Source organism: Corythoichthys intestinalis, chromosome 15 (assembly GCF_030265065.1).
Source record: "Corythoichthys intestinalis isolate RoL2023-P3 chromosome 15, ASM3026506v1, whole genome shotgun sequence".
Taxonomy (NCBI): Eukaryota; Metazoa; Chordata; class Actinopteri; order Syngnathiformes; family Syngnathidae; genus Corythoichthys; species Corythoichthys intestinalis.
Genome location: NC_080409.1, coordinates 29,374,961 through 29,394,533, shown reverse-complemented (window position 1 = coordinate 29,394,533; position 19,573 = coordinate 29,374,961). Strand labels below are relative to the sequence as shown.

Here is a 19,573-nt window from a genome sequence, read left to right as displayed (position 1 = left end):
GAAAAAACCTTGAATCAAAGCCGACAGGTAACGAGACAGCCAACACTTCTACAGTTTGTAACCAGCCTTTATAATATGTGTAATTATGTACATTTTATACTTAGAGTTTGTAATCATAGGCGAAGTTTTACATTTGTGGGACTGGGGGAAAAGCATGTTGAAGACTGAAACAAAAGTCAAAACTTTGGACACACTTCATGATTTTTGCGTTTTATATATTTTCACTACTATTGTATATTTTCACTGAAGACATCAAAACTACAGTGCCTTGCAAAAGTATTCGGCCCCCTTGGACGTTGCAACCTTTCGCCACATTTCAGGCTTCAAACAAAGATATAAAATTTTAATTTTTTGTCAAGAATCAACAACAAGTGGGACACAATCGAAACAAAATTTATTGGATAATTTAAACTTTTTTAACAAATAAAAAACTGAAAAGTGGGGCGTGCAATATTATTCGGCCCCCTTGCGTTAATACTTTGTAGCGCCTCCTTTTGCTCCAATTACAGCTGCAAGTCGCTTGGGGTACGTTTCTATCAGTTTTGCACATCGAGAGACTGACATTCTTGCCCATTCTTCCTTGCAAAATAGCTCGAGCTCAGTGAGGTTGGATGGAGAGTGTTTGTGAACAGCAGTCTTCAGCTCTTTCCACAGATTCTCGATTGGATTCAGGTCTGGACTTTGACTTGGCCATTCTAACACCTGGATACGTTTATTTTTGAACCATTCCATTGTAGATTTGGCTTTATGTTTTGGATCATTGTCCTGCTGGAAGATAAATGTCCGTCCCAGTCTCAGGTCTTGTGCAGATACCAACAGGTTTTCTTCCAGAATGTTCCTGTATTTGGCTGCATCCATCTTCCCGTCAATTTTAACCATCTTCCCTGTCCCTGCTGAAGAAAAGCAGGCCCAAACCATGATGCTGCCACCACCATGTTTGACAGTGGGGATGGTGTGTTCAGGGTGATGAGCTGTGTTGCTTTTACGCCAAACATATCGTTTTGCATTGTGGCCAAAAAGTTCAATTTTGGTTTCATCTGACCAGAGCACCTTCTTCCACATGTTTGGTGTGTCTCCCAGGTGGCTTGTGGCAAACTTTAAACGAGACTTTTTATGGATATCTTTGAGAAATGGCTTTCTTCTTGCCACTCTTCCATAAAGGCCAGATTTGTGCAGTGTACGACTGATTGTTGTCCTATGGACAGACTCTCCCACCTCAGCTGTAGATCTCTGCAGTTCATCCAGAGTGATCATCGGCCTCTTGGCTGCATCTCTGATCAGTTTTCTCCTTGTTTGAGAAGAAAGTTTGGAAGGACGGCCGGGTCTTGGTAGATTTGCAGTGGTCTGATGCTCCTTCCATTTCAATATGATGGCTTGCACAGTGCTCCTTGAGATGTTTAAAGCTTGGGAAATCTTTTTATATCCAAATCCGGCTTTAAACTTCTCCACAACAGTATCTCGGACCTGCCTGGTGTGTTCCTTGGTTTTCATAATGCTCTCTGCACTTTAAACAGAACCCTGAGACTATCACAGAGCAGATGCATTTATACGGAGACTTGATTACACACAGGTGGATTCTATTTATCATCATCGGTCATTTAGGACAACATTGGATCATTCAGAGATCCTCACTGAACTTCTGGAGTGAGTTTGCTGCACTGAAAGTAAAGGGGCCGAATAATATTGCACGCCCCACTTTTCAGTTTTTTATTTGTTAAAAAAGTTTAAATTATCCAATAAATGTTGTTCCACTTCACGATTGTGTCCCACTTGTTGTTGATTCTTGACAAAAAAATTAAATTTCATATCTTTATGTTTGAAGCCTGAAATGTGGCGAAAGGTTGCAAGATTCAAGGGGGCCGAATACTTTTGCAAGGCACTGTATGAACGAACATGTGGAATGGCAAAAAAAGTGAAATAACTGAAAACAGGTTTTGTGTTCTACATTGTTCAAAGTATCCACCTTTGAGGTGTCTCCAAACTCTTGGCCAATACCGTATATATATACACATCTTGACACTGTTCGAGTTCAATCAACTGTTCAAGTTGTGGTTGGTAGCGTTTGAAAGCTTAGGTTTAAAGAAATTCTAAATATCCATCTTGCCTCCTTTGGTGTAGTTTTGGCTTAGCAAAGCAAAAGGATAGTCCCCGAGGTGCTAGTCTCATGATCTGTTCGAAAAATGATTTTGACCCATTATGAAAACTTTACGTTGTAGGATTTTTGTTCATTTCATTAATTTTTATTGTTTGTTTTATTCCTTTACAACTTTTGGAGACAACATTTTACCGGCTTGGTCTTTATTTTAAAGGGGAAGTTCAAAATTTTTTACATTAGGCTTAATCTTGGAGTTAGCGGGGGTTTAATTAGTCGTTGGAGTTGATTTAAACAAATTTTGTGCAATTTGTCAGTTATTAGTTAGTTTTAGGGTTCCGGAATGGCTAAGCTAGGGCAAGTCAATGGCTGGTCGACTAATTAAACCCCCGCTAACTCAAAGACTTAGGGTGAATCCCATTTCACCCCTTGGCCCTACCCCTTACCCCTTCCCCTCCGTTTTGCGCGTTCACGTGTAGGGGTAGGGCTGTCCCAATTCACGCTAATGTGCAGGGGTAGGGGTAAGGGGGAGGGCTTTCCACCCCTCCAAACGGAGGGCCATGACTACCCTCACTCCAAACGGAGGGTTACGCGAAATTTCCCAGGGTGCAAAGCGATTACCCCGAGAATCATTTCCAAAATGGCGGAGCCAAGGAAAGAAGTACACAAATGTAAGTAGCTCTGTTTATCCCTAATTTAACTATTTTAACAGTTTTAAGTTGTGATAACTGATGTAGGCGTGTCTGTTTGGTTCTGTCGCTTTTTGATGACGTCATAACTGGCGGAATGGACTTATGACGTACGTGAGTGTGAAGGGGTGTCCCAATTCGTAGGGCTAACGTTTCAAGCCCCTACCCCTTATTGCTCCGTTTGAAGGGCCAAGTGGTAGGGGGAAGGGGTAAGGGGGAGGGCCAAGGGATGAAATGGGATTCACCCTAAGTCTTATGTGAAAAACTCAATCACACGCGATGACATTTTTCAGTTATTTTTATGTTGAGGCAGCCAAAGGGGAAAAAAATGGTAAAAAGTAACTGATAAGTTACTTTTAAAGTAACTTAGTTACTTTGATAATAAAGTAATCAGTAAAGTAACTAGATTACTTTTTTGGGTGTAATCAGTAATCAGTAATTAAATTACTTTTTAAAGTAATCCGTGACAACACTGGTCCTTAATAGCTTAATGTTTAGTGTTTGCCCATACTTTATGATTTAAAACAACAACAAAAAGAAGGAAGGAGGGAAGAAAAAGAGTGAGAAAAGGCAAAACAATTTGGAACAAAGAAGGCTCAAGGAAGGATGATTGATTTATTGACTGATTGATTGTATTAAAGAGGTATGGAGACGAGGCGGAGTCACCTGGTGTTGAACGCGAAGCGCCATGGTGAGGATCCTCTCCACCAAGAAGAGGAGGTAGAAGCCCCCGAAGACGCCCACTGCATTGTGCACGTAGTTGTCGGCTTTGGGATCCAAGCCCAGCGCCTGCCACACCCACCGCCATCAAAACCGTGTCCCTGTCCCGACCGCGCCGACTGTTGTTCTCACCTCGGGCACTAGCTGCAGCACGGCGTTGGAGAAGAGCGTGCCAATGGCCAGCCCGATAAAATACGTCAGCACTTTGGGGAAGTATGGCTTGCGGGTGAAGGGGATCAGCAGCAGGCCCAGTAGGGCCGCCAGGTTGATCAGCGTCACCGACAGGAAGCCCCAAGCCCAAACTGGATGCCCGAAAACACACAAATATAGGATATGACCAGTGGGGTGGGTGCTAGTGGACAATTATTTGCTGGCCCCTCCATACTGTACTTTCACAGGCCACTCAAGACGATCGTTCGTTGTGGGTGTGTATGTGGTGCAATAAAAAAATAAAAAAAATTTCGGGCCCCCCAGACAACCGGCTGGCAGATACAATGGTATGAAAAAGTATCTGAACCTTTTGGAATTTCTCACATTTCTGCATAAAATCACCATCAAATGTGATCTGATCTTTGTCAAAATCACACAGAAGAAAAAAACTGTCTGCTTTAACCAAAACCACCCAAACATTTGTAGGTTTTCATATTTTAATCAGGATAGTATGCAAACATTGAAAGAAGGGGGCAAATAAGTAAGTGAACCATCACATTTAATATTTTGTGGGGCCCCCACTTTGACAGCAATAACTTCAACCAGACGCTTCCTGCAGCTGCAGACCTGTCTGGCACATCAATCAGGACTAATCTTGGCCCATTTTTTTCTACAAAACTGCTGTAATTCAGTCAGATTCCTGGGATGTCTGGCACGAATCGCTGTCTTTAGGTCATGGTACAGCATCTCAATAGGGTTCAAGTCTGGACTTTGTCTTGGCCACTCCTTCGTGTATTTTGTTCTTCTGAAACCATTTTGAAGTTGATTTACTTCTGTGTTTTGGATCATTATTTTGTTGCAGCATCCATCCTCTTCTTAGCCTCAACTGTCTGACAGACGCCCTCAGGTTTTCCTACAAAAAATCCTTATAAACTTTTTAATTCATTTTTCCATTAATGATGGCAAGTTGTCCAGGCCCTGAGGCAGTAAAACAGCCCCAAACCATGATGCTGCCTCCATCATGCTTCACGGTGGGAATGTGGTGTTGATGTTGGTGAGCTGTTCCATTTTTCTTCACACATGACGTTGTGTGTTACTCCCAAACACTTCAACTTTGGTTTCATCAGTCCACAAAATATTTTGCTAAAACTTCTGTGGCGTGTCCAAGTGCCTTTTTGCGAACATTAAACGAGCAACAATGTTTTTTCTTAGACTGCAGTGGCTTCCTCCGTGGAGTCCTCCCATGAAGACCATTCTTGGCCATAGTTTTACATATACTTAATGTGTGCACAGAGATATTGGACTGAGCCAGTGAATTCTGTAAGTCTTTAGCAGACACTCTAGGGTTCTTTTTTTTTTACCTCTCTGAGTATTCTGCGCTGAACTCTTGGCGTCATCTTTGGTGGATGGCCACTCCTCGGGAGAGAAGCAACAGTGCCAAACTCTCTCCATTTGTAGACAACTTCTCTGACTTTCGATTGATATACATCCAGACTTTTAGAGATGGTTTTGTATCCTTTCCCAGCTTTATACAAATCAACAATTCTTGATCACAGGACTTCAGACAGCTCTTTTGACATGATGCACATCAGACGATGCTTCTCATCAAGACATTTCTTACCAGGTGTGTGTTTTATAGTGGGCAGGGCAGCTTTAAGCCACTCATCAGTGATTGGGCACACATCCGACTTAAAAATGTTTGGTAAAAATTGGTTTCAATGGCTCTTTAAGTCTACTTAGGCAGAGGGTTCACTTACTTATTTTTCCCCCTTCTGTGATTGTTTGCATGTTATCCTCATTGAAATATCAAAACCTAAACGTTTGGGCGGTTTTAGTTAAAGCAGACACTGTATTTTCATCTGTGTGACTTTGGCAATGATCAGATCACATTTGATGGTGATTTTATGCCAGAAATGTGAGAAATTCCAAAAGGTTCCGATACTTTTTCATACTACTGTATAAAATCATCATCAGTGCATCATCTTACCTTGTTGTTTGACCCTCCCCTCGCCCAACCACTCACTTTACGTCTGCAAACCGGGCCTCTAATCCCAGATGCCATCGCACCCCAACATCCCCCTAAATTCCGTCCCTGGATATGATATTGTCATTTTCAATGTTCCTGGTCAAGTGTTCCCTAAAAAATTGGTGCCCATTTGAGTGATTTGTTGTTGTCTGCTAGCAACAGTGTTACCTGTATACGAGCATGACTGCTACAAGGCTACTTCCTGAAACAAATTGGGACTACCTGTAATCCAAATGTATACAGTAGATAATTGTATAACGTTTACAATGTATATCGTTCCATGGTTTGATAGTGTGGTGTGTAATTTAATCATTAGCTGATAACACTGTTAATAAATACTAAAAGGGCTGAGACACAGCTTTTTCAACCAAGCATGTTAGCTTTATCACCCCAGTGCAGTGGTACCTCTACTTACAAAACGTACATAATTGGTTCTGGAAGTAGTTTCTTAACTTAAAAATTATGTAGGTAGAGACACGTTTTCCATGTAAATGGAAAATAATCTGTTCCAACTTCCAAGTCCCCCAAAGTTCAGACATAAATCTTTCATAATGCATAACTGTGTCAACTGATAGTGAAGTATATGGTTAATTTTTTTTTTTTTTGGTTAAAATTTTGCTTGTGCGGACCGCTTTTTTTCCACAACAGAACAAGCTGGCATAGCCAAAGTTAGTGTCAGTTTTCAGTGATGTTTGTCAATCTGTCAGTCAAAGTGAATTCGTCAGCCAGTCGAATTGTTTTGATACCTAAAAATTGTTCGGACAAAAAAAAAAAAAAAGATTCTATTTTCAAAAGATGTATTTTCATTTTTTAATGTTTATTTTTTATATTTATTGGACAAAATTTTAAAGCAGTAAGTATTTCTTATATCTATTTAATTTTATTCTAAATAAATAAATAAATAAACGTTTATTTTTTGGGGGTAGAAAATTTTTAAAAACGGAGCGGGGGGAATCAGGCCAAGGCCGCCACCGTGGCAGCGGTGCATGCATACAATTGATAGCCAGGGGTGAAAGTGGCTAGAATTTCTTGCCGCAACTCCCCGATGTGAAGGTTGCCACGGAACCAGAAATTTTATTTATTTATTTATATTTTTTCTTTCTTTTTTGGGGGGGTGGGGTGGGGGGGGGGTCAAACCTGTTAAACGACTGAAATGCAAAAACTGTTTTAGCAGTTATTTCTATAACACATGCAAAAACTGATTTTCATTCAAAATTGTATTTTTTCAATTATTTGCAAAATATAAGTTACCATAAACAGCAATAACCGCAAACTCCACCTCCTATTTTTAATTTTCCCTCATTTCCTCACATACTAAATGCCAAATCTAAATTCTAACTACTTAAGAACATAGGATGTATATTAAAATTGAAGTTAATGTAAACATTTAGTTGTTGTTTTTTTAAATAACAAAGATATGAGTAACATACATTCAGAAAAATAAGTACAAATGACTTATATTAAGCAGAGTGAAATGGAATATATTTTGAAGATCGCGCAAACATTGACTTTTTTAAATCATAAGGAAATAAATAAGTAGCCTTACATAAATGAACAAATTTAAGTCCAAAGTGTACATTGACAGCTAAGATGTTCTGAACCTCCCCATCAGAGCAAATAAAACTAAATATGATAAATAAGCCTCCTCAAGTCTTTCGTTGCTCTTAAAGACTTGATCCACTTTATGTAGCATTGCCCTTTTTTGTCGCATCAATTCATATATGAAAAAGCAAAGTGACTGTCGTTTGACAGTTGTCGTCATATTTTCGTAATCAAAATACCGTGTACCGGAACAGCATTCCGGCCCTGAATCTTATGCCGGAACTGCGTTATGGCCCTGAATCTTATACCGGAACTGCGTTCCTGACCGTTCTGGCCCACTTTCACCCCTGTTGATGGCGTGGTACACTAGACTCACAGCTGTTCCAGCTATAGAGTTTGGCGACAAATGAGCGGATCAAATTTCCAGGGCGGAGCAAGCCACAGCAAACAGACAGCGGAGTGGACCAATCAGCAACGGGCAGACGTGACGTTGGTAAAGCAACAACTCGCGCGGTGCACGAGCGGAGAACGGAGAAGGTTATTTAACATGGTTAGCGCGAGACAGACTGTTGTCAATGACTTGTGTCGATGTGTTTTTGGTAATTTAAAACAGATTTTACCGTGGATTGGAACATATTCTCAGCTCTCCTGTTCGCCATCTGTGTTGTTTTGGAGATGACTTCCGACGCGGAAGAGTGATGTTGCTGGTTACGAACACGTCACGAAAATAAACAAATCTGATTGGACGGATGATTTCGTACTGGCTCAAGAGTCTGTTAAGGAGGTGGGTCCCAGACTATTCTCACAGTGTTTGAAAAATACAGGGAGAACAGTCTGGCCGTGCCAGGTAATACAATTGAGCTAAACAATAATAATAAACAACTTAACAACTTACACTTAATACAGTGGGGCAAATAAGTATTTAGTCAACCACTAATTGTGCAAGTTCTCCCACATGAAATTATTAGAGAGGCCTGTAATTGTCAACATGGGTAAACCTCAACCATGAGAGACAGAATGTGGAAAAAAAAAACAGAAAATCACATTGTTTGATTTTTAAAGAATTTATTTGCAAATCATGGTGGAAAATAAGTATTTGGTCAATACCAAAAGTTCATCTCAATACTTTGTCATGTACCCTTTGTTGGCAATAACAGAGGCCAAACATTTTCTGTAACTCTTCACAAGCTTTTCACACACTGTTGCTGGTATTTTGGCCCATTCCTCCATGCAGATCTCCTCTAGAGCAGTGATGTTTTGGGGCTGTCCTTCAACTCCCTCCACAGATTTTCTATGGGGTTGAGATCTGGAGACTGGCTAGGCCACTCCAGGACCTTGAAATGCTTCTTACGAAGCGACTCCTTTGTTGCCCTGGCTGTGTCTGGGATCATTGTCATGCTGAAAGACCCAGCCACGTCTCATCTTCAATGCCCTTGCTGATGGAAGGAGATTATCACTCAAAAACTCTCGATACATGGCCCCATTCATTCTTTCCTTTACACAGATCAGTCGTCCTGGTCCCTTTGCAGAAAAACAGCACCAAAGCATGATGTTTCCACACCCATGCTTCACAGTGGGTATGGTGCTCTTCGGATGCAATTCAGTAATCTTTCTCCTTCAAACAAGAGAACCTGTGTTTCTACCAAAAGGTTCTATTTTGGTTTCATCTGACAATAACACATTCTCCCAGTCCTCTTCTGGATCATCCAAATGCTTTCTAGTGAACCGTAGACGGGCCTGGACGTGTACTTTCTTCAGCAGGGGGACACATCTGGCAGTGCAGGATTTGAGTCCCTGGCGGCGCATTGTGTTACTGATAGTAGCCTTTGTTACTGTGGTCCCAACTCTCTGTAAGTCATTCACTAGGTCCCCCCGTGTGGTTCTGGGATTTTTGCTCACCGTTCTTGTTATCATTTTGAAGCCACGGGGTGAGATCTTGCATGGAGCCCCAGATGGAGGGAGATTATCAGTGGTCTTGTATGTCTTCCATTTTCTAATAATTCCTCCCACAGTTGATTTCTTTACACCAAGCGTTTTACCTATTGCAGATTCAGTCTTCCCAGCCTGGTGCAGATCTACAATTTTGTCTTTGGTGTCCTTCGACAGCTCTTTGGTCATAGTGGAGTTTGGAGTGTGACTGACTTAGCTTGTGGACAGGTGTCTTTTATACCGATAATGAGTTAAAACAAGGTGCCATTAATACAGGTAACGAGTGGAGCCTCGTTAGAAGAAGTTAGACCTCTTTGACAGCCAGAAATCCTGCTTGTTTGTAGGTGACCAAATAGTTATTTTCCACTCTAATTTGGAAATAAATTCTTTAAAAATCAAACAATGTGATTTTCTGTTTTTTTTCCTTCCACATTCTGTCTCTCATGGTTGAGGTTTACCCATGTTGACAATTACAGGCCTCTCTAATCCTTTCAAAAATTGGTGGTTGACTAAATACTTATTTGCCCTACTTTATAACTTAATATAATTAATATAACTAATAATTAATATAACTTAGTAGTTTTTAAAAGTGAGTTCGGAATACTCAAAAAACAGGTTTGTAAAGAAAATGGAAGAATTTGAGTTATGTCTACTTAAACTCTTATGTTAGCATGACTAATATAGGAGTTTTTTGTTTTTTGTTAAAATCTCTATGGTTATCATCCCAACTAGAAATATGAAAAAGCAAAGTGAGTGATGAGTATGAGCGTTTGTGCGACTGACTGACCCGAATAATGTAGCGTGGGCGGGGGCGGCTCAGGGGGGCCGGTGTAGGGGCAGGAGGGCACCAGCACCTGGGTCAACACGGCCGGACAAACGGACTCCAGATGGCCCACGCTCAGATGGCTGACGTTGGCCAAGCCCCAGTGGGAAAGAATCTGCTCCGCCGAAAGGCACTAAAATGCAACATACACACAACAAGCAGACGCGCTTACGTCAGGACACCATCAGTGCAGTGCAGACCAGTTAGTTGACTGTCATTAGCTACATATCATACTACTACACATGTAAACCAAAATTACCTAGGGATGTCCCCGATCCGATCACGTGATCTGGCCCAGTTTCCGATCACGTCATTTTAAGATCGGAATTAGGTAAGAAAGATCGGGTTTTAAAATGTTTTTTTTTTTTTTTTTTTTTTTAACTATTAAATTGTCGGCTGCCAATGACGGCGATAGATGTCCAATCCATTTTGACTGAGAGGGCTGACAGAGATTGTTCAATCAGGTTCAACATCAGGGTATTTGCCATTTATATGTAACAGTGAGTAATATAAGTATGCTAAATGAACCCATTTTATTTTGCCTGGCAGCCCGGACCTGATAAGCCCGTAGCCTTCCGTGGCGTTCTGAAACATTTTGTTCCGTACCTTAACTCCATCACAAAGGAGGTTGGGTGAAACTGAAATGGCAGCGCATGTGAGATTTGTCAATTTCTGTGTTTAAACATGTTAACTTATCACAGTTCTAAAAAAAATTGTGATTTGAATATTTTGATTCTTTGAGCAACCATTTTTCACATGTATATTAAAGCTTCCCTCTTACTTTAACACCTAAGTATATTCTAGCTCTTATTTTTAAGAATGTGTTTTGTAAACAATTTGTAACCATTTTGAATAGTACCAGATAAACAGTAATAGTTTTTTCCATTTGTAATTCGTGAATATGTGAAGTTAACAAAAGATAAGTATTTATTCATTAGAATTTTTTAATAAGTATGAAATGTCATTAACATTTTCTATAGGTACAGTATATTCTGATATATCTTTAACCTGTAAAAGTTCTAAATAGAGCATTTGTAGGTCTTGAAATTCATGTCTTTGTAAATTTTCCAAAACTCCAAACTTTAAATTTTATCTTTAAAAATACAGTACACTTTATACACAGATATACAGTTGTGGTCAAAAGTTTACATACACTTGTGAAGAACATAATGTCATGGCTCTCTTGAGTTTCCAGTTATTTCTACAACTCTGATTTTTCTCTGATAGAGTGATTGGAACAGATACATCTTTGTCACAAAAAACATTCACAAAGTTTGGTTCTTTTATGACTTTATTATGGGTGAACAGAAAAAAAGTGATCAAATCTGCTGGGTCAAAAATATACATACAGCAGCGCTAATATTTGGTAACATGTCCCTTGGCCATTTTCACTTCAATTAGGCGCTTTTGGTAGCCATCCACAAGCTTCTGGTTGAATCTTTGACCACTCCTCTTGACAGAATTGGTGCAGATCAGGTAAATTTGATGGCTTTCTGACATGGACTTGTTTCTTCAGCATTGTCCACAAGTTCTCAATGGGGTTTAAGTCAGGACTTTGGGAAGGCCATTTGAAAACCTTAATTCTAGCCTGATTTAGCCATTCCATTACCACTTTTGATGTGTGTTTGGGGTCATTGTCCTGTTGGAACACCCAACTGCACCCAAGACCCAATCTTTGGGCTGATGACGTTAGGTTATCTTGAAGAATTTGAAGGTAATCCTCCTTCTTCATTATCCCATTTACTCTCTGTAAAGCACCAGTTCCATTGGCAGCAAAACAGCCACACAGCATATTACTACCACCACCGTGCTTGACGGTAGGCATGGTGTACTTGGGGTTAAAGGCCTCACCTTTTCTCCTCCAAACACATTGCTGAGCATTGTGGCCAAACAGCTCGATTTTTGTTTCGTCTGACCACAGAACTTTCCTCCAGAAGGTCTTATCTTTGTCCATGTGATCAGCAGCAAACTTCAGTCAAGCCTTAAGGTGCCGCTGTTGGAGCAAGGGCTTCCTTCTTGCACGGCAGCCTCTCAGTCCATGGAGATGCAAAACACGCTTGACTGTGGACACTGACACCTGTTTTCCAGCAGCTTCTAATTCTTGGCAGATCTGCTTTTTGGTGATTCTCGGTTGAATCTTCACCCTCCTGACCAATTTTCTCTCAGTAGCAGGTGATAGCTTGCATTTTCTTCCTGATCGTGGCAGTGACAAAACAGTGCCATGCACTTTATACTTCCAAACAATTGTTTGCACTGTTGCTCTTGGGACCTGCAGCTGCTTTGAAATGGCTCCAAGTGACTTTCCTAACTTGTTCAAGTCAATGATTCGCTTTTTCAGATCCATGTATGTATAGTTTTGACCCAGCAGATTTGATCACTTTTTCTGTTAACCCATAATAAAGTCATAAAAGAACCAAACTTCATGAATGTTTTTTGTGACAAAGAAGTATCGGTTCCAATCACTCTATCGGAGAAAAATCAGAGTTGTAGAAATAACTGGAAACTCAAGAGAGCCATGACATTATGTTCTTCACAAGTGTATGTAAACTTTTGACCACAACTGTATACAAAACACACACAATGCAATGCATAATACACACATAAACGTGTGTGTACATACAGAATAATATAATCTTATATATGGTGGAAAACACCCAGGTGACTTGAAGTTCCGCTCTGAGACCCTCAATTTGGCCAAATTCCAAAATTGTCTGATTTGCATGTGTGATACATCATCGGAAAGCTTAAAATCTCAATTTTCTGGGGGGAAAACATTTTTGGACAGGAGGGCATTTTTTTTTTTAAAATGTTTTTTAAACAGCAAAACCCTATCTGGAGGTGAGAGCACGCGAGAGCAGAATTACAGACGCCATGACTTTAACGAGATATCGCGTACTTACCTTGTTTTGATCCAAAAACTCCATGTCGCATGTATCACTGAGTGTCAAGACACAGTTGTGAATGGCCATAGCTGGATTTTTGGGGGGATTTTAAAGGTGAAACATGATAATATAACAAGGGTCGCGATGCAGAAATCGCATACATCAAGGAGTGGTCGAGATTTTCTTTTTCATATATTTAAGCTTATAAACTTTTTTCCCAATTTTTCTGTGTTTTGATCGATTATTTATCATCTAACTTATCAGGGAAAATGCGACAGTAACAAAAAAAATACAATTTAGCGATAGTTATCAGGAATATTTGCCGAGACTTTTTTACAGACACTATTATTTTTATTGTGACGTAATTTGTTTAAAATTTTAAAATATGCGAGTGAGTAATTTTATGAAGTCGTTTTTTTTTTTTAAACAAAATATTAGACATCAATTAAAGATTCTAAGCTAAAAATGACGGACATTTTGAATAAAAAATATAATTACTTACCTTGTTTTCATGGCTGGGTTAAAGCAAAAACGGTTGCGCAACGTCTGTAAACAGGGGTTTCATGATAAAACGGGCAAATTAAAAATGGTTCGGGGGCTTCATGCTCCATGAATTTGCTATGGCAGCATATAGACATATTGTTCTATCAAACACAACAGTTGTTTTGGTTTAAAGGTACAGCAGTTTCTTTTAAAGAGGAGTGCAAGAATGTATATGGCGGAAAACACAGACAGGACTGAAAAAGCAGTTTCTGGGGTGAAATCGATCCAAACAAAGAAAAAATTAAAAAACCAAGGTATAAAAGGATAAATATTTGAAAAAGAAAATCTCGACCACTCCTTCTTGTCTGTGACTTCCACATCGCGACTCTTGTTATATTACCGTGTTTCACCCATTAAATCTCAACAAAGTCAGACTGTGGCCATTCACAGTTTTTGGATCGAAACAAAGTAGGTACACAGTAATATCTCGTCAAAATCAGTGTGCCTTTAATGATGCTCGCACCTTGAGTTACCGGAAAGCCGCAAAAAGACGTACATTGCAGTCGAACGCTAGCGCGAGAATTATGGGCACAGCAGCCTGATTGACTAGCGTGCTATCCATTTTCGAACCTTGTTGCCGTTTGATTGCTTATTATGGGATGATATCGATGTATTAGATACATTAGATGCTTAAATCATAAAGCATCGGTCCTAGGCTTCAAGGCTAAATACAATAAATAGATAGTGTTATGTACTCACATTTTTATGTTCCCTTTATGCATATAAAGCCTTTTATACTGAGTATCTCGCGTTCACATTCTTTGATCATAATTTTAAAAATATTTTAAAAGTCCACTGCAAAAATTAAAATATTATGGGATTGGAATTCAACCCCGTAAAATTTCCCCGGAAAGGTTTTTTCTTCCCACAGGTTAAAATCAAGCGAAATCAAAAAATGTATGCAGTAATGTTATCATTAACTATACAGCTAACTCCCTGTTTAGCCATGTTTATTTACGAAATAAAAGAAAGAGCTAAATTAAATCTACATTTACTCACACACCAATTTCGTTTATTACATCCACCCACATGTCTTAGTGCATGCATATTGATTATCAAAGACTTGAGTAGACAAAGGGGGATCATCTTGAAGTGTTCATTATTAATTATGTACCAGGATGGGCGTCCAAAACCCTTTTTAAAATGAGAAACTTAAAGGAAATTTCAAAGGTCTCAAAAATGTCTTTTCTTCACTCTCCTGATTTGACCTACTTTTAAGGTGTCAAAAAATGCCTTCTTGTTTAAAATTTTTCTTCCCCCAGAAAATAAGATTTAAAGCGTTCCAATGATGCATCATACATGCATGCAGGACAATTTTAAAATTTGGCCAAATTGGGGGTCTTCAAGTCACCTGAGTGTTTTCAGCCATATACATTTTAAAAAATATTTGAAACATTTTTTTCATTTACCATTTATCTTTATCATCTTTTAACTCATTGGCTGCCACTGACGGCAATGGACGTCTAAATCCATTTCAGCTGAGACTGAAACTTGAGTATTCACAGCCAGTCCTCCCAGTTTAAATGAATTGGACGTCGTTGTCAATGAGTTATAACAATGTCACTACTGACCATTGTATTTGGTACACCCATTCAAAACGGATGGGGACACTATTAAACAAAAACCTCTTCCAAATATTTCCACCAAAATATTAATAACAGCACAACCATTGTGATCATTAATATATATGTATATAAATATATATATATATACAGTACATATGCCATTCACAGCTGTGTCTTGACACTCGGAGATACATGCCACATGGAGTTTTTGTATCAAAACAAGGTAAGTACGCGATAATATCTCGTTAAAATCATGGCGTGTTTAATTATGCTCTCTCATGCTCTCACCTCCATTTAGGGTTTTGCTGTTTAATTTTTTTTCTTTTAAATGCCCTCCTGTTCAGAATTTTGAAAATTGAGATTTTAAGCCTTCCAATGATGTATCTATCACACATGCATATAGGACAATTATGAAATTTGGTCAAATTGGGGGTCTCAGTGGAACTTTAAGTGACCTTAGGAAAACAAAGACAAGACTGAATAAGCAGTTTCTGCTCTTGCACTCCTCTTTAAAAGAAACTGCTGTATTTTAAGCCAAAAGAACTGTTGTGTTTGATAGGACAATATGTCTATCTGCTGCCATAGCAGATTCATGTTGCATTAAGTCCCCAAACTATTTCTAATTTGTCCGGTTTACCCTGGAAACACCCGTTTACAGACGTCGCGCAACCGCTTTTGTTTCATCCCAGCCATAAAACAAAGGTAATTAATTATATTTATTATTCAAAATGTCTGTCATTTTTAGCTTAGAATCATTAATTGATGTCCAATATTTCATTAAAAAAAAAAAAAAAAAAAAGACTTTCAAAAATTATTCACTCGCATATTTTAAAATTTTTGACAAATTATGTCACAATGAAAAAAATTGCGTCTGTAAAAAAGTCACGGATTTCTACCTCAACTATCGCTTAATTAGATATTTTTTTGTTAGTGTCGCATTTTCTCTGATATGTTAGATGATAAATAACCGATCCAAACAAAGAAAAAATGAAAAAAACATTTAAAAGGGTAAATATATGAAAATGAAAATCTCAAGCACTCCTTGATGTCTGCGTTTTCTGCATTGTGACCATTGTTATATTACCAAGTTTCAACCATCAAATCCCCAAAAAATCCATCAGTGGCCATTCACAGCTGTGTCTTGACACTCAGTGATACATGCTACATGGAGTTTTTGGATCGAAACAAGGTAACTATGCGATAATATCTCGTTAAAGTCATGGCGTCTGTAATTTTGCTCTCGCGTGCTCTCACCTCCAGATAGGGTTTTGCTGTTTAAAAAACTTTTTTTTTTTTTAAAATGCCCTCCTGTTCAAATTTTTTCTTCCCCCATAAAATTGAGATTTTAAGCTTTTCAATGATGTATCACACATGCATATAGGAAAATTTTGGAATTTGGCTAAATTCTCAGAGCGGAACTTCAAGTCACCTGTGTGTTTTCCGCCATATACATAGAATATATACATATATATTAGGGTTGTTCCAATCATGTTTTTTGGCTCCCGATCCGATTGTTTTAGTTTGAGTATCTGCCGATCCTGATATTTCCTGAACCGATTGCTTTTTTTTGCTCCCAATTCAATTCCAATCATACCCGATAATTTTCCCCGATCATTTACATTTTGGCAATTCATTAAGAAAAAAATGAATAAAACTCGGACGAATATATACATTCACCATACAGTACATAAGTACTGTATTTGTTTATTATGACAATAAATCCTCATGATGGCATTTACATTATTAACATTCTTTCTGTGAGAGGGATCCACGGATAGAAAGACTTGTGACTTTATATATTGTGACTAAATATTGCCATCTAGTGTATTTGTTGAGCTTTCAGTAAATGATACTGTAGCCATGCCCAAATGCATGATGGGAAGTGGAACCATGACTGTGCGTAGTGCTACCAATTGATATATCTTCTCTGTGTTGGGAAATAACATAAGGTGTTAAGAAAAAGATCAATTGCTACCTTGCTTCCCCACATTGCTTCCCATGATATTTCTAATCAAAGGGAGAGGGATTGTAAGGCTTTAGCAACTTAAAAAAAGGCTTCAAGGGCTGCCAAAATTCACTCTACTTATTATACGCTGCCTTTTATCTCTCTATGTAGGTAAGACGGCGCCATTACAGATTGAGCGCGACAATGCGTGGGTGGGTCGTGCAGCGCATGCATTAATAGTGTTAAATATTTTAACGTGATACATTTTTTAAAAAATTAATTACCGCCATTATCGGGATAAATTTGATAACCCTACCTTAAGCCTAAACTAAAGACTCTGGATGAGTATAACATATTATGTTTGTAACGTTAAATCAAATAAGAAAACGATTTAATAAAAAAAAATATATATATATATATATATATATATATATATATATATCAAAAAAAGGCATGGTCGATATTTTTTTGCCGATTCCGATACTTTGAAAATGACGTGATCGGACCCGATCGGTCGGCCTCCCTAATATATATATATATATATATATATATATATATATATATATATATATACAGGACTGTCTCAGATAATTAGAATATTGTGATAAAGTTCTTTACTTTCTGTAATGCAATTAAAAAAACAAAAATGTCATACATTCTGGATTCATTACACATCAACTGAACTATTTCAAGCCTTTTATTATTTTAATATTGCTGAATTTGGCTTACAGCTTAAGAAAACTCAAAAATCCTATCTCAAAATATTAGAATATCATGAAAAAGTATACAAGTAGGCTATTCAACTAATCACCTGAATCATCTAATTAACTCGAAACACCTGCGAGGGTTTCCTGAGCCTTAAAAACACTCAGCTTGGTTCAGTAAACTAAATCACAAGTATGGGGAAGACTGCTGATCTGACTGCTGTCCAGAGGACCATCATTGATACCCTCCATCAGGAGGGTAAGACACAAAAAGAAATTTCTCAAAGAGCAGGCTGTTCACAGAGTGCAGTTTCAAAGCATATCCACAAAAAGTCTGTTGGAAGGGAAAAATGTGGCCGTAAACGCTGCACAACCAAGAGAGATGACCGCAGCCTTAACAAAATTGTGAAGAAGAGCCGCTTCCAGAATTTGGGGGAGCTTCAAAGACAGTGGGCTGAAGCTGGAGTCCAGGTATCAAAAGCCACAGTTCACAGACGTGTCCGGGAAATGGGCTACAATAGCCGTATTCCCATGGTCAAGCCACTTCTGAACTCAAGACAACGGAAGAAGCGTCTGACTTGGGCTATGGAGAAGAAGCACTGGACAGTTGCAGAGTGGTCCAAAGTCCTCTTTTCAGACGAAAGCAAGTTTTGCATTTCATTTGGAAGTCAAGGCGCCAGAGTCTGGAGAAAGGCTGGAGAGGAGCAAAATCCAAGTTGCTTGAAATCCAGTGTGAAGTTCCCACAGTCAGCAATGGTTTGGGGAGCCATGTCAGCTGCTGGTGTTGGTCCACTGTGTTTCATCAAGTCCAGAGTAAATGCAACTGTGTACCAAGAGATTTTAGAGCACTACATGCTTCCATCTGCTGAAAAGCTCTATGGAGATGAGGATTTCATTTTCCAGCATGATCTGGCACCTGCCCACAGTGCCGAAACCACCAGTAACTGGTGCACTGACCATGGCATCACTGTCCTTGATTGGCCTGCTAATTCCCCTGACCTGAACCCCATCGAGAATTTGTGGGGTATAGTTAAGAAGAAGATGAAAGACACCAGACCTACAAATGCAAATGAGCTGAAGGCCGCTATCGAAGCATCCTGGGCATCAATAACACCTCAGCAATGCCACAGGCTGATTGCCTCCATGCCACGCCGGATTGATGCAGTAATCCGTGCAAAAGGATTCCCAACCAAGTACTGAGTGCATCAATGGACATTTTCAAATGTTTGATTTAGTTTTGCTGTTATTAAATTATTTTTTTACTTGGTCTGAGGAAGTATTCTAATTTTTTGAGATAGGATTTTTGAGGTTTCTTAAGCTGTAAGCCAAAATCAGCAATATTCAAATAATAAAAGGCTTGAAATAGTTCAGTTGATGTGTAATGAATCCAGAATGTATGACATTTTTGTTTTTTTAATTGCATTACAGAGAGTAAAGAACTTTATCACAATATTCTAATTTCCTGAGACAGTCCTGTATATATATATATATATATATATATATATATATATATATATATATATATGGCGGAAAACAAAGACAAGACTGAAAAAGCTGTTTCTGCTCTTGCACTCATTTTTAAAATAAACTGCTGTATTTTAGCCAAAACTGTTGTGTTTGATAGAACAATATGTCTGTATGCAGCCATAGCAGATTCATGGCGCATTAAGCCCCAAAACTATTTTTAATTTGTCCGTTTTACCCTGGAAACCCCCGTTTACAGACGTCGCGCAATCGCTTTTGTTTCAATTCAGCCATAAAACGAAGGTAATTAATTTTATTTATTATTCAAAATGTCTGTCATTTTTAGCTTAGAATCGTTAATTGATGCCTAATATTTCATTAAAAAAAAAAGGACTTTAAAAAATTATTCACTCGCAGATTTTAAACTTGCAAACAAATTACGTCACAATGAAAAAAATGAAACTGAAAAAGAAAATCTTGACCAATCCTTGATGTCTGC

At 38.7% G+C, this 19,573-nt stretch overlaps 1 protein-coding gene across 4 annotated transcripts in view; it reads right to left on the bottom strand.

Moving 5' to 3' along the window:
• Positions 1–19,573, bottom strand: part of slc39a8 (solute carrier family 39 member 8) — a 40,252-nt gene that overhangs the window by 15,065 nt on the left and 5,614 nt on the right. For 3 of the 4 annotated variants that reach the window (XM_057860446.1, XM_057860447.1, XM_057860449.1), the window contains exons 2-4: positions 9,936–10,104; positions 3,634–3,803; positions 3,448–3,570 (exon numbers count right to left, since the gene is read on the bottom strand). In XM_057860446.1, the coding sequence (XP_057716429.1) occupies positions 3,448–3,570; positions 3,634–3,803; positions 9,936–10,104 (462 nt within the window). Of the gene's footprint in view, positions 1–3,447; positions 3,571–3,633; positions 3,804–9,935; positions 10,105–13,892; positions 13,965–19,573 lie in introns of those variants that run through there. The other variant, XM_057860448.1, reaches the window with a different exon arrangement.